The sequence below is a fragment of the Squalius cephalus genome, assembly GCF_949319135.1.
Source record: "Squalius cephalus genome assembly, chromosome: 10".
In the NCBI taxonomy this organism is placed as follows: Eukaryota; Metazoa; Chordata; class Actinopteri; order Cypriniformes; family Leuciscidae; genus Squalius; species Squalius cephalus.
In genome coordinates, this window is record NC_137131.1 from 10,287,198 (window position 1) to 10,303,362 (window position 16,165).

Consider the following 16,165-nt stretch of genomic DNA (forward strand, 5'->3'; position numbering starts at 1 on the left):
GTGATGTCACTTTGCAACTTTATTCTGACATTTTATTGAATGTGTATACCATTAAATCAGAGAATGTGTCTCACTGATTTCTAAAGATTTAAAAGTGACAGTTCGCAAGATCGTGAGCAAAGGAACTGCTATCTGTTAACATAGTGCCATATTAAACAACTGTATCAGTGTGTTTTGATTGTGTAAATGAATGGCAGTAGGACATAAGAAACATAATTAATATGAAAGAAAGCTAAACAAAAAAGGTATTTTAGTGAGCGATGGGGACAAGAGCGACTCAAATCTTGAGCTATATTTTTATACATAATTCGTTACATGTATATAGCGCTTTACATATGAAAGGGGGGATCTCCTCAACCACCACCAATGTGCAGCATCCACCTGGATGGTGCGACGGCAGCCATATTGTGCCAGAACACCCACCACACACCAGCTTATTGGTGGAGAGGAGACCGAGTGAATAATGTTAATTGGGTGAAACTCAATGGTTGTTCCCCAGTCGTTATTATGTTAAGCCATAATGGACTTCTTTTAAGAATCTGCTGAGATGGCACTGAGCACCTTCACCATGTTTCAATCAAATAAAAAGTGCTGGTGGTCAGATTTTGGTCATTTTTAACTCAAAGCTGCCATCTTCTGGCCATTCTCTGCATTCAGAATTATGGCACTTTGCACTAAGAGAACATGCTTAGCGACTACTTCAGGCCCTATTTTTAATAATTTACCTGCCTGATTAGCATGAATAATTACAAATATAGATATGTATTATCTTATTTAGATATAAAAAAATTATTATATCAAAGATTGCATCATATTAAGTAGCTTTTCAACTTTTGCAAGGTCTGCTTTTGAAACAAATATATAGATATTGAAAGCTCCCTGGGGACAAATGCACACAAGCTTTTCTCCACTATGTGCAGAATACAAAAATGTGTGGTAAGAGATTAAGTGTATGCGTGCATGAGTGTTTTCAGCTTTAAGGGGATGTGCTGGGTAACTGTTGCCCGCTTTGGGTTTCCGGACTGGGTGCCTGCAGACTGTCAGTTCCCCCTCTCCCTCTCCCTTTATCTCTCTCTCCATCACTCCTTTTATCTCCTTATCATACCAGCCAGGCACTCAGCCAGGATACTGTGGTAACAGCCAATCTGGCTTCTGCTTCACCATAGTGATCTTAATGGTGAAAACGAGAAGAGCAGAGAAGCCTTCATTGACAGTTACTTGTTCTGTTCTGTTGTTCTTGTTCTGTTCTTGTTACTTGTTATTTGTTCTGATTTTGATCCGACTGGTTCATTTACCAGCCAAACAAACAAGGTGACAAACGATGGGCTGAACATCCACAAATGAGAGGCCTGTACCAATGCCATTCGCTTGTGAGATTGTCTGCATTTTTAGGTGAACATCAAATCCTCGTGGTCCTTACACACTTTAAATGTAAATATAAAGCTGTATTTCTAGTTTGTATAATAAAGACTGACCGTTGAGAGCTAAACTATCCCCAAACCCCTGTGCAAAATGATTTTCCGAGGTCCCGTGTTCTCTGTCTTAGTAGACACGGGCCTGACAAAACTCGTGCCACTTAATGGATGAAAACTACCCATTTCCGCCATACGAGAAAATAATCGTGCTTTGGTTAATCATAACTATGACATGAAAAGTTGAAATTATGACATACTGAGTCATATTTATGAGATGAGTTGCAAAGTCAATCAGTAGTTCCATAATTCAATCAATCATAATTCAATACTCTGTCAGTAATTCATTTAATGTCAATCATGACATGTATTATGGCATAAAAAATCTTTAGAATTTTTTTTTCTAATGTGGCTAAATGGGCTTCCATAGAAACAGTCTTTAAACTGCAATGTACTACAACTACAGCATGACTTTGTGTGTTTGAATGTGTATGTTAGTGAGTGTATGTGAAATATCATATCTGGTTGGTAGTCAGCAGATCATAGGCAAAAAGGTATTAATAGATACTGAGAGCGTGTTGAACAGACTGGCATCACTTTGTGAATTCGGCTAAAAGAGGCAGATTCAACAGATTCCCACCCCCCCGTTCGCCCTCTGTAACACACACACTTTCTGTTATTTCGGCTGTCTTGTTAATGCCATGTGCATGTGAGTTTATTTGTCTACATTTTGTAACCTATGATGCCATCGCACTCTCAACACTCTGACCGCAGTGGCTTACAAGAAACCCTTTACATTTTTTTTTGCCCCCAAACTCAATGCGTCCACACTTTACTGTTATCCCTTTTAGTCAAATATGTAATAAGGATTTATGGCTTTGAACGTGTCAGTGGCGGGATAGTTTTGGTATGGCATTCGTTCATCTGGAGGCTGAACAGAGAACTTTAACGGGTAGAAATGAGCTGAGCATATAAAACACGGCCCTTTGATACCCATTTATGCTGGTTTGCAGTTTGCATTAATTTCAGCTGATAAGTGGAAACATTGCTGTGCATAATTTTTGTAAGTGCAGCACAATCGCAAGGGACACCTTAAACCCTTTGAACTTTGACCTCTGTGCATTGTGAATGATTATAGCTATAAAGATAATATACGGTCAGCCGGTCATTATCGCAAAATAAACTCTGACAGGTGTTGGCATGAAACTTGAGCAGTAGGAAATCGGTTGACTGGGACAATGGACAATTAGGTTACACTTGATTTCGATAGTCCACTTTAGACATCCAACCAGCTATAACTTCGCAACTACATGTCAACTAACTCTCATACATTTGCAACTACACTATCAGCCAACCCTCATTAGAGTATTAGTAGACTGCTAGGTTAGGGTTAGTAGAATGTCTGTTGATGGACCATCAAAATAAAGTGTTAGCAGATATTAAGCAGGCAGTCTACTAATACTCTCATGACTGGTATTTGACATGTAGTTGCAAAGTTACTTATAGTTAGTAGAATGTATAAAGTGGACTATCGAAATTAGGTGTTACCGAAAAGTGTATGGTATTTGACAACAGAAAAATTTTGAGGAACAAATTCCAGAGAGCCTTAAGTTAAAGTCACAATAAAAGGGAAGTAGCATGACATATATCTGAGAAAACAGACTATCAATATGTGGAAAAAACTGTAGGGTCCATTGGTTGTTGGTTGGATGAAGGCAGATCGGCTGAATGCAAGCTTACTGTTGATTGTAAGAAAGGAGGTGGGATTTAAGCAGACTAAATAAGCACACAATAAGATCAATAACATGCATTTAGAAAATAGATTTTCATTTCATGCCAACTTTTAATAAAGACTATGTTTTAATTCAAATGAAAATATTTTTTTGTATTTGCTAGCATATGATAGTGCAACAGTAACTGAAAATTGATAATATAGGCTACACTGAGAAAAGGAGACTGCTTAAAATTTGGCATTTGACATTTATTTTAAAATAAATGTTTATAAATGTGTTTGTATATCTAAATATCTCAAGTTCAATATATTGACAGGTCCAGGTTATAAAATTACAAAGGAAAGGAAATATTTGAAAGGAATTATTTATTGAAAGGAAATACACAGTGCAGGAGTATGATTACGTGTCAACATCTCATTTAAAAAAGAGAAATTCTTAGCTCCGCCTTGGTCTCATTTTCATTTCAACACTCTTAAATGAGTATCTTTCCCCTGTGCGATAGTCAGTCAGGATATACCAGGTGCCCCAGTAGATGCCATCCGTGATGCCGCTGTAACGCCCGTGATAGTAGCGTCCATTGAGGTTAGCGGCCAAACAGGAATCAAACCACCATCCTGCACCATAGTAACGGGCACAGTTACCAGCAGTGTAGCGGTCATTATCCTGGTCATGTGTACTGAAAGCTCTGCCATCGTGATTGTACTGTTTGCTATAACTGAATGCATTGCCAGCATCGCCATGGTAATCTCGAGCAATTAGGCGGAACCTTATGGAGAGAATATCACAAATGCATCATTATAAGAATTTGAATTGATTTCCATAATTTTGATACAAATGTTTCGTCAGCAGCTTTTGACACTAGATTTTAGATATCTATGTCTGTGCGTGCAATGTGCATATACCTCTGGTTTTCTCCTGCCACTTTAAAGGTGTTGTAGTTAGCATGACGTGTCTGTTCGTGCCAGTCTTGGAGAGTGATGCGGAGCGTGTGATGCCCACTTGCGGTTAACACGGACAGAACTGCATTCCCTAACCAGTGCTCTGTCTGCGGGGAGCCAAATCCATCACGGTACTCATGCCAGGTTCGGTTAAAGTCAATTTGTCCATCAAACCGCCGCTGGAACACTGTCCATCCCCCACCAGCTGAAACCATGTCACACACAGCCTGGAAAAGAACACATGTAGTGCTGCCCCTCAAAAGTATTACACTTTACAAATGAACACTTATAGGGATGCTGTCCAATGTTTTTCGTACCCCAGTGATCTGGGGTAATGTCATTTTGAATTTTTATTTTTGGGTGAGCTATCCCTTTACTTCACACTGGACATGGATTAGATTTCAAAATATATAAGTGGAATAGATGTAATGTGATGTAAATGTATTTGGGTTTCTGCCGATTTTAATGTTTGTACCTCTAATGCTGGTCGCTTTGGATCTGGCTGTATGGTGTAGATCCCATTCTCTTTAATTCCTAATTGGTAGATCTCATGACAGTCTTGAGGGTAAAGCCCTGCAGAAGGAGGCACTGCCATACAGCCCCAAACAAAACATCTGTCAACATTTGTGCTATAAATGTTCTAGTAGTATGCCGGACAACATAGGGTGTTTGTTCTGTGTCTGTCTGTGTATAGCTCACCTGTAGGAGTCCTTGGTTTGAGACCATTAGGTTTAGAATGTGTGATACTTTTCAGCAACAGCAGCAAATCTTTCTCCCCATTTTTGCCCACTACACTTTCTATGATCGAGAAAGAGAGAGATAGTGTGTGTCCCTTAGACAAAAAAAGAAAAAACTAGCATAAAATTTGGTTAGAACACACAATTATAATGATTATTCCTGACGGTTATTTTTCCAATGCCCCTGTAGGACATTCAATTTCATAAAAAGAAATTTAAGATTTAAAACTCCCTCTGTAATTTCATTTAACGATCAAATGCAAAGCAATATGATTCCATAATGAAATAAGATCATAAACTAAAAAATAATAATGATCTGATACAGTACATGTTTTAAAGTAATTAAAGAATATATTATTATTTAATTGATTATTTGCTAGTTGACTATTTTAGGGTGGTTAGAGTTTGTTGTGGGGTTATACAAAGGTTAGAGAAAGGTTGTGAGAGGGTCAAATAAAGGCTGTCAAGGGTCAGTTTTCTTACATTCCTAAGAACACCTATGTTTGCTGAGTGTAAATTGGGTGTTAACTTAATTGAGAGAACTCCAGGAATGAAAGAATCAATAAATAATGAAAAGAGCGAGAGTTGTTATAGTTCATAAAACATATTGGAAGCACACATTAATGTGCTTTATTTAAGCTAGTCCTATCATTTAAGAAGGAACTGTAAGTGTTTAGGGGGTTGTGAGTGGCATATGTTGTGGAATATAATAACCAAGTCTGGTGGCCATCTGTCTGAGTCTCTGACTATGGCAGTGGAGGTCACATTCTGTCAGCACTGCTGCCATAAGAGCCAGAAAGGCTACTAGTGAATCAGACCCATCTCCTTGACTCACAGCCACTGATTCATGTTGTAACATACAGCGCTGCAGCTGGATGAGACGTTCAGATGTATCAGACACCTGCAGGGCACATATACACATACACAGACAGTTAAAAACAAGTAAGTGTATCTTTAATCTCAGTCATAATATTTAACATTGTATATGAAGTCTCCATATGCTAACACTTTATCTGTAAGTGTCAATATCAACAAAGACAGAGTAGTTAATGTTATCTCATGCTTGTTTTCTAATTCATTAAATATTTTCTGACATTGACCAAAATGACACAGATGCATTTTTCTCCTTTTGGGTAAATAAACAAGGTGACTATTAAAATTTTAATATTCTGGGACTCCAAGACACTGAGTGAAATTATTATTTGATTTGGTAATGCTTCATAATTTATCAACTTATTTATAAGGCTGTCTTAAATGCAAAGTATTTAGGGCGATTACTGAAAAGGTATGGATTACATATCCTAATATATATATATTTACCCCACAAAACTGACAAAACTCAGTTAATTAGTTAACATGAACTCACGATGAATGCAATACAATACTTCCACAGCATTTGATAATGGTTAATATTAATTTCAACATTTACTAGTACATTTTTAAAATTGAAAGTTGTATCTGTTAATATTAATTAATGCACTGTGAACTAACATGAAAAAACAATAAAAACTTTTTATTATAAGATTAATAAATGCTGTAAAAATATAGTGCTCATTGGTAGTTCATTTTAGCTAATGCATTAACCAATGCTACTAAATGAGACCCTGTAAAGTGTTACCAAAAATATAATAATGCGCTCTCAAATCTCTCACCGGAGATCATGTTTACGTATAGGTATTAGGTAATGCTTACCTGTGTGTTTTTGCGGCTCTCTGGGGTCTTTCTGAGTCTTGCGTCCTGAGGGTGATGTATTTTAGGGGGTGATGCTGTTGCACTGCAGCTTCCCTCACATTTGCTGTTGGGGGGTCCGGCCACCAGGATGTCCCTCTGACACAGCACACATACACACATCATGTACGCTCCCAGCAAAAACAGCATCACAACACGCACACACATGCTTCTCAGGCCGCCTCAGGAGTCCAAAGAGATAGTATGCACCTGTTCCCTCTCTTTTTCTCTATCTCTTCTACTGCTTTCTACTACTTAATTTCAATGGGATTTTCCCTAGCAATGCTCCTGTGTCACTGACTTTTCTTCTCTCTTCAGATCTGAAGTTATAAGCAGTATCATCTGCAGACTATCAAGTCCTACACATTGTCTTTCTTTCTCGCTATGTGCTTGTCAGGGTCTCCTTTCCTGTTTTTCTCTTTTATTTGATCTTCTCTCCTCTATCCCTCCCTCTTTCTCTCCTGCACGCTCCCTTCTGTTTGTGAGGCTCTTTTGGCTCAGATTCCTAGATAACTGAGGCTCTTTGCTGTCTGACATGCACCGGCAAACCCACCCCCTAAAACACACAAACACACACTCTTACCTATCCGTTTTACACACACGTGCAAACACTCACCGTCTAACTGGTCGTATGAATTTTCCCCATCAAATCCATCTAGAATTAACAAATAATCACACACACTCATTCAATCACATTCAAAAAGAAAGATAAACATCCTCGTCAGGTTTTAACTCGGCCTCTTCACTGTGTGTGTCCTGTTTTGGAGTGTGTAAAGTTTACTGAGTTTGTTAAGGGTCATAAAAACTTGGAATTCCTCTTTTAACACTCTTATTCAATAAAGACAGACATCTGCACACTAATATATGTAATACATGTTGACCTTTAACCTTTCTCTGTCTGCAAGAAGAATGTGAGACCTATTTTACAGAGAGGTGTTTGCTCTTTGTGTGCATATGTGCAACAGGAAGTGGCTATAACAATTGTGTAACTGTAAATGTGCTAACATATGACAGTCAATGCATGGCTTTTGTTCAGCTCTTTGGGGTGGGTAATGAACAGATGAAAAATCACTATGATGGGGGATTTCTCATCAAAGTGTAATTCAATGGGGTGCAGTGTTCGGAAGATGTGAACATCTTGTATACAATCACAACACAAACTATTATCAGTAGATAGACTGCCATCTAGTGCTAAATGTATGTGATGACGGCATGTAGAGGAGATTTCCAATGATTTGGAAAATATTGAAAGTATTTTCTTTTCTTTTGTTTTTAGTAAACTGTGGTGTTGCAGAATAATGAACTCTCACAAATTGATATGTTGGCCACAAAGGATGCCTACTTATTCATATGTGCCTTTTGATAAATTATTACCTTAATTAGTTAGTTATTATATATTAATAAATAGTTTAGTTAGTTAATTTAGAGAATAGTTCATTTCTGACCTACACAACAAAAATCACACACTTTTTTTTTAAAACGATTGAACACCAGTGAATTTAGGATTTGAGAACTTTTTATATATATTTACTAAGATATCTAAAGACATTTGAACAGTTACCCCAACTTAGTTTAAACAAATAAGCTGAAATAAATAGCCCTATATCTTAGAACACACTGATGTGGATTTACCAGAATGATTAATATTGCTTGCATATTTTTGCTTACATAGGCTTGAAAATAAAATGTATGCTATCCATTTTTGTTTATAAGTTCCCAGATAGCCTAAGTGAATTCCATTTATAGATGTAATAATAATTATAAAGATATTCCTTTGATTTTGTTTATATTAACCAAACCTTTGTCTAGTAGGACTAAACAAATGTAGGCTACACTGTGGCAACCCCTGAAGTTAGTAAAAGGCAAACTCATACCAAACTAGGGGTGGATCCCACAACATTCAGAAAAATGCCCCATTGTTAAGACTCGCTTTTAAACAAAACTTTAAATTATTATCATTTACTCTTTTTTTTTTTTTTTTTTGATGCCCTAATATGTACCAAGCTTTGTCCAGATTGTCAAAATGCCCTAGAAAGTTTTAAAATTTAGCCTAGTTGCTCTAGTAAGGAGAAGTCAGACACATTAAAATTATTTCAACACCTTTGATATAATAAACAATTGAAAACATTAATTGTGATGACTTGTGTAAAACAGCATATCAAATACACTACGTTTCATGTCTTTATTTGTGCAAAAATCCAAGTTTCACAAATAGGCACAGAAGAATACAATGTAAAGTCACCAGGAAAGAGCATAGCAAAGAAAAAGTTTGCCAATACACAGCCACGCGAGGGCGTTTTATGTGTTAGTTGAGGTAATTTAAACTGCTTCTATCTATAGGTAATTTTGTAATCGCGGACTATGTAGTATCATTCTAGAATCTTTACTTTCTAAATTTTCATAGCAAGTTTAATGCACGAACGGACTGCATATCCATAAAAAGCTTTTCGTTCGCAAAGTAGGTGCCCCTACCCCAAATCGCACGGCATTATGTGGGCAAGATCTTTTCTTTGCTTTCTCGCCCCAACGTTTTGCGTTTATTTTATCAATTTTAAACACTTGTGGAAAGAGCAGCTTTTACACTTCCATCATGAGTCATTTAAAATCATAATGTATGTCAAATTAACAAGATAATAGCTCTCAAAGTCGTGGAAGAAAACACAACTCCACATGCGCCTCGCCCGAGTGTGTTGTTGTTTTCAATCACGTCCGCGTATTGCAGTTAAATCTGATGATTCAAACCTCTGAGATCGATGATGCTCGCGTCTCTGAGCTGATATTCTCGCGTTCTCGGAAAAACAACATCAACAACACATTTTCGCATTAATTTTGATCATGTCTACTGAGGTCGAAGAATCAGCACCCGCCCAAGTCCCTACTCCAGCAGTAACCAAAACAAAGAAGGCATCGGGAAATAAGGCAAAGCCTGTCGTAAGTGCTTCTCCAGCTAAAAAGAAGAAAAAGAAGAGTAAGGGGCCCGGCAAGTACAGCCAGCTCGTCACTGATGCGATCCGAACCCTGGGCGAGAAAAACGGCTCATCGCTTTTCAAGATATACAATGAAGCGAAGAAAGTGAGCTGGTTTGATCAGCAGAACGGTCGCATGTATCTGCGCTATTCCATCCGCGCGCTCCTGCTCAACGACACGCTCGTGCAGGTCAAGGGACTGGGGGCCAACGGCTCATTCAAGCTCAATAAAAAGAAATTTGAGAAAAAGCCAAAGAAAAGTGCCGCCAAGGCGACCAAGAAGACGGAAAAGCCTGCCAAGTCTACGACGTCCAAAAAAGCCGTGCCCAAGAAAGTGAGTGCAAAGAAGAGCGCCAAGAAAAGCTCAGTTAAAAAGAAGACGACGAAGAAGACTGATGTTAAGAAAGTCGCTGCCAAACCGAAGAAAGCAGCTGCAAAAAAGCCAAAAGTCGCGGCGAAGAAGGCAACCAAGGCAAAGAAAACAAAATAGACTTTATCTGGAATTGGATAATTATATTTTTGTATATAGCTTCTTGGCAAGAGGAGTTTTTTAATAATCATTTGGACTATATTCTTTAAAAATATCGCTGTTGTTGACTTTAGGTTATGCTGTAGCTTATTTGGGGTTTGATGCAGTTTTTCTAGAAACTGCTTCTTAGAGACACACCCACTTTAGTTTCTGTGAGACGCCATGCTTTTGTCTGATGTACTAAACAGGATGCTTGGTACTAACTAGACGACAAGAAACGCTTTGTAAATATAAGTTAGCACAGTGTTTTTGTTTGTTTTTATTTGCTCTGCATATGCATTGTTTCTGGACTACAAAAGCAAATATGTCCAAATAAACCTCTGTTTTTAAAATACAAATGACTTCAACCTTCTTGATGCATGGAAAATGGTGATGCCTTAAACAACAGACATACGCAGATTTATAAATAATTAAATTTCATTTTATTGCCATGAGCAGTTTTGCTGTATAAACAGTATAAAGAGTGGCAATACAAAATAAATTGAAATCATCAGGGCAAAAATATTTTATAAAAAGGGAAAAGTTCTATAATGTAATTTTATAATTATTTTTTACCCTCGTGAAGAATATGATCCAAAATTATTAGGGGGTAATGCAGTGAAGATAAAAGAGTACTGTATACAAATAAAAAAGTTGTTGGTGCTGCCACCACTAACCCTGGGCAGAGCTTCCTCTTCTGCAACTTGTAGTGTATATATATATATATATATATATATATATATATATATATATATATATATATATATATATATACATATATGTAATTTGTCTACAAGTAAGCACGTTAATTTGTGTGGAACTGCATGAGAAATTTGAGTTTCAACAACAATGATATCGTATCTATTTCGCTTCACTGTAAACTACAATCAATCAACTTTTATTCCAGGCACAGAGGTCCATAGAGACAACACAGTACAGATATATACATAAATACAAAACAATACAAAACATTTAAGAATGATGCAGATGAGGCATCATTAAAACATATACAGGCTTCGGGTCCAATGTTTCCAAAAGCAAGATGTGTACCTTGTGTCACTCTTAGAAACATCAGCTATGGACACAATGATCATATATTCTTAGACCCTGTCAGTCTGCACATGAATCTATACATAAAATTTATTAAAACAGCGTATTCAGGTATGCATCTCAATGTCAAACTAATATGCATCATGAGTAATGCCAGATAATGAAGCACTTAAAGGCATAATTTCAACAGCAGGCCGAAAAAAAACCCCGTTAGTATTACATACTCGTCACCCCTATTTAGTGAAAAGTTGGTATCTTCCGATGAGTGGCTTTATTCGCGGAAGTCGCCCGGTGTTTGTAGCACTTCCGTCTTCTCCAACTGGTACACAGAAATGGTAAGATTTCAATTTAGCACTTCGAAAAAAAGAGACATTTTATTTTGCATATAGCATTTTTTATTAAATGATTAATAACATCGTCGTCTCGCGAACCCCTGATTGCATGTGTTTGTTTCTGCATTGAAATGAAGGCACGTAACGATAGTGCTAAATCACTAGCTAACATCCCCACCCATATCCCCCAGTCGCGGGTTGACTGATAGTTATTTGACGTTTCACATTTAGTATGTTGTAACATTCCCTGCGCTTTGTAATCTAGGGTTTGTGTATCATGGGCAAGCCAACTCAAATTGATCTCTTTTCATACTGTATATTAACAGCGAGCGAATCATTAGTATGCAGCCCTTTATTATCAAATATATCAGTGTTTTCTCGTTCTGCTATTCTTCAGTATTGTTACATTTTTGTATAAACGCGTGTACAAGTGCACATCAATCGATCTGGTTGCCGTTTACTCCTGTGTTATTGGCTCTGTTCAAAATGACAAGTACATGTAATATAAATGCTCATCACAGCTATTCAGTATTACAACATTTGCTACATATCAATATTAACTTGCCTTAGAAATATTAATTATGTGTACAGACAACTGTATGTTTCAGTATCTAGTTCAATGTGTGTCTAGTATCTAGTCAGTGTTTTAAAAATGTATAATTTTTCATGCAGAAGGGTATGCACTTCCTCCATGACTTGCGTTTAAGTTCAGGAAGTGACAGTCTTCAGGCAGTCTATAAAGTGTTTGCAGGTTGACTGATGTAGAGCATAGTTTGTTTTTCTTCGGAGGGCTTGTGGAGGAGGACAGGATCCCAAGAATTCCCCTGCAGGTTCAGGCGTGTGTGGAACAATTAAAGTAGAAGTTGTGAGCCATTTGCGATGTGCTTGCTTGCTGTGAGGTTGCAGACACGGTTCATCATCCTCATGAGTCCTGAGTACTGATTTAGTTTGATTTGTTTTGTCAGACGGCGACTCTGCGTCCGTACCTGAATGCGGTGCGTGCTACACTGCAGGCAGCTCTCTGTCTGGAAAACTTCTCCTCACAGGTGGTTGAAAGACACAACAAACCTGAGGTTGAAGTCCGGTAAGTGTATGTGACTGTTGTTTGCATGTGTGTTTTATTTGTCTGTAAAAGTTACATGGTTCATATAGGTGAGTGGCCTACATGATCTCATCTTAAAGTGTGATATGAGCCATTAGGTTATAGATAGTTTGAAAGAGCATACTAGCATAAGGTTGCGGTATACAGCACGTGTGTGTATGCTTTACCATTTTTGTCTAATCATCTCACCAGGAGCAGTAAAGAGCTTTTGCTTCAGCCTGTTGTGATCAGTAGGAATGATAAAGAGAAGGTTCTGATAGAAGGGTCCATCAACTCTGTGCGAGTCAGCATTGCTGTCAAACAGGCAAGTACATTTGCTGTTTTGCTCTACACCCATTCTTGCTGTCCTTTCTGAGATATCTGAGAGTCTTTAAATATGTATACATATTGAATACTGAAAATGCAACTAATAATACAAAAAGAGAAGTATTGTGGTGATGGTGATGAGACAAGCGAGGGAGGTTGGTTTCACTCTGACTTCTTGAAATCAACACATATAGTCCACTGAACGCAGCTAGTCGGCCACTAGGGGGCCGCTGCAAACTTCCATTGGGGGCCACAGGATTTAAGTGAATAAATTGTTATTGATATTTTCAAAATAATTGAACTAATCTAAATTAAAATACTAAAAAGCACAAACAATCAACATGTAATCATGGTTGATTAATGTATCAATACTTCCAATTTATGTTAATAAAAAAGCAGTTTTGTCATTATTACACCAGAAGTATCTTATTCCGTATGGTTGTGTTGAAACCCACAGGTGTAGGCCATTATATGAGCTATGCATGCTATATATTATTATATATTGATGAGTTGTTTATATCTTTAATGGTCTGTGATTGGATGATGCACCTCAACTGGTCCATTGAAGGCTGATGAGATCGAGAAGATCCTGTGTCACAAGTTCATGCGCTTCATGATGATGAGAGCCGAGAACTTCTTCATCCTGCGGAGAAAAGCTGTGGAGGTGAGGGAGAGCAAAGAGCAGAGGAAGAGACATACTAACACTATTTCAATTGTTAAAAAGCCTGGTGTTTGCAATGCATGTGTCATTTTGCTTCACGGTTTTCACTGATTGTTTACAGTGCAAAAAATAGCATCTTGCTAACAAACATCTAAAATTCTCTGTTGTGAAATGTTCACATTTAATATAACATTTAACACCTTCCTTTTTTTTTTGTCAGGGATATGACATCAGTTTCCTCATTACTAACTTCCACACAGAACAAATGTACAAGCATAAGTTAGTGGACTTCGTCATCAATTTTATGGAGGAGATCGATAAGGAAATCAGTGAGATGAAACTGTCAGTCAACGCCAGGGCTCGCATAGTTGCAGAGGAGTTCCTCAAAAATGTGAGTTCTTCTGTAATACGATTGAATAGAATGAGAACTTCACCGTCACACCAATAACCTCTCTTACTCTGTATTCCTTTGGTGCTCAACAGTTTTAGGAAGTGATCAGTACACCCTCTGCTGGCTGCAATACCTGTGTCACCTTGGTCGCTGGAAAAACCGATGGAGAGTTTTGGGGCCAGTGGGGAAGTAGTAACGGTGTGATTTGATTCCTGGACCACCGCCAGAGGTGGAACAACTGAATTCAGATGGTGCCGTCTGTCAGGAATGAATTCAGAGTATTGCAGTATTGTAACTCTAGCGCAGAGTGATGGAGTCCACAGACAGGCACGGTACTCCTTTTGTTCTGGTTTACTTCTTTGTTTGACTATTTTTGCCCTTCTCTTTTCTTTTTTTTTTTAACATTTGCTAATGGCCTAATTATTTTTTTTTGTTGTTCTCACACTCTGCAATTCCATTAGTGTATTCTGTCTCTTTTCATCTTATTCCAGATCCCTTTGTTATTATTTAGTAGTAGAAAAGCGCTCGCAATGTTGCAATATTCTGAAAATGCCTCAGCTTTTCCTTGTGCTCATGAATATTAATGAGTACATACTGTACATATTTAAAAGGATAGACTCATTTTACCTCTGCCTTTCAAACAAACCTTAAAATCAGGGTGGGTCTATATAGATGAAACCTCATCGATGGTCATGAGCACAAAGGAAAATGTTGTTCCAATAATTTAAAGTTTGTTTTGTCAATGTTTTTTATAATATGTATACTGTTAAAATGACAATTTTTCATGTTGAGTTTTGATTAAAAAAAAACAACAACAAAAAAAAACTCATGCTGGTGCACATGGATCTTATAAACCATATCATAATAATGATGCTGAATAAATCCCTTTATTGCTTATATTGTGTTGTGTACTGTGGGGAATGACAGCTCTTGGTTCATTGTTTTTGCGGTAAGTGAGTCTATTGTGCATTTTGGATATTACAATATGTGTACAATGATGGCCCATATTTGAAGAGCCTGAGTCAACTATTTGATATGCGGCACACTATATTTACCTTTTTTTCTGATATTTAAAAAAAGAGAACATTTCAGACCATCACAAGATTCCAATATATAATGTAATCTATATACAGTATATATAAATGTTTATAAACCTACAGCTGAGGACAGATACCCTTCTTCTGTCACATGATTTAGATATAAGCTTAGAATTTTAATTGAGGTTCTAAGACATTGGTGTAATCCATTTTTTTTTTAGCTTTACATATTTTGATTTATTAACTTATAAAAAAAAATGAATAGGGATCTGCCATTTAAAGAGAATAATAAAGCTCTATAATGCATATCATTTGACTGATCATTTGAAGTAGAGTCGACATTACACACTTAAAAAATAAAGGTTCTTCATTGGCACCAATGGTTCCATGAAGAACTTTAAACATCCATGGAACTGTTCCATAGTGCAAAAGGTTCTTTGGAAAAAGGTCATTTAGATTATTAAAATGTTCTTCACACTAAGAAAATAATCTGTTTTGTTCATTTGAGCGTAGTTAAAATGTAATTTTCCAATAGCTAATTTCTCTTGATCACATCCACATATGCAATCTTGGATCATATTCTGAAATAGCAAGTCATTATAATACAGCCAAAGAAAAATGATGACTAACGCAATGAAAAAACCATCACTATCACATTTCCAGCACATTTTCATACCACAGAGAAAAGAGATACAGGTAAAAGAAAATATTAAATTGCAGTCATGTTCACATATAGTGAGAAATAATATTAATATATCAAATTGTCCAGTGTTGCTTATACAGTGTTAGTTTTTTTTTTTTTTAAACAAAATATATTTAACAATCATGACTATGCAAACTTTGCTAAGAGTCCGTTTTGTAAGATTAGGCTGCAGATTTATTTTTTTGTTATCAATTTTTGCATTATATAGAATGTGTCAAGTTTAGAGATTCAGAAATATAGATATTAAAAAGTGTGTTATGTCATAACTGTTTTATATCATTATTATTTTTTATTTTTCTGTGATTTTTGCCTTTATTGTGATAGGATAGTATAGAGTGGACAGGAAGCGAGGTGGGGGACGGGATCGGGAAAGGTCCACGAGCCGGGATTCGAACTCAGGTCACCCGAAGCGCAACAGCGGTATATGTCGGCACGCTATCCATGAGGCTATTGGTGCCAACATAACTGTTTTATATCATGACTGTTTCGGTGCCTATTGACTTCAATTGTATGGATGAAAAAATAAAACAATGAGATATTTTCTTCCTTTATGTTCAACAG

At 37.0% G+C, this 16,165-nt stretch overlaps 3 protein-coding genes across 3 annotated transcripts; 2 read left to right on the forward strand and 1 right to left on the reverse strand.

The window, feature by feature from the left end:
- Positions 1 to 3,553: 3,553 nt before the first annotated feature.
- Positions 3,554 to 6,781, reverse strand: LOC307166342 (fibroleukin). The gene is made up of 6 exons (XM_079884642.1): positions 6,513 to 6,781; positions 5,535 to 5,721; positions 4,783 to 4,881; positions 4,559 to 4,671; positions 4,048 to 4,310; positions 3,554 to 3,911 (listed from the first exon to the last, which is right to left on the reverse strand). Exons 1-6 carry the CDS (start codon positions 6,714 to 6,716, stop codon positions 3,581 to 3,583), a joined length of 1,197 nt encoding a protein of 398 aa, XP_079740768.1. The 5' UTR covers positions 6,717 to 6,781; the 3' UTR covers positions 3,554 to 3,580.
- Positions 6,782 to 8,723: 1,942 nt separating this feature from the next.
- On the forward strand, positions 8,724 to 10,547 carry h1-10 (H1.10 linker histone). The gene has a single exon (XM_079884664.1). The coding sequence runs from the start codon at positions 9,384 to 9,386 to the stop codon at positions 10,002 to 10,004; it is 621 nt and encodes a 206-aa protein (XP_079740790.1). The 5' UTR covers positions 8,724 to 9,383; the 3' UTR covers positions 10,005 to 10,547.
- A 781-nt stretch (positions 10,548 to 11,328) lies between these two features.
- Positions 11,329 to 14,121, forward strand: arpc4 (actin related protein 2/3 complex, subunit 4). Its single transcript, XM_079884674.1, has 6 exons — positions 11,329 to 11,407; positions 12,370 to 12,488; positions 12,699 to 12,810; positions 13,381 to 13,476; positions 13,694 to 13,864; positions 13,957 to 14,121. The coding sequence occupies exons 1-6, from the start codon at positions 11,405 to 11,407 to the stop codon at positions 13,960 to 13,962; spliced, it is 507 nt and encodes a 168-aa protein (XP_079740800.1). The 5' UTR covers positions 11,329 to 11,404; the 3' UTR covers positions 13,963 to 14,121.
- The last annotated feature ends 2,044 nt before the right edge of the window (positions 14,122 to 16,165 follow it).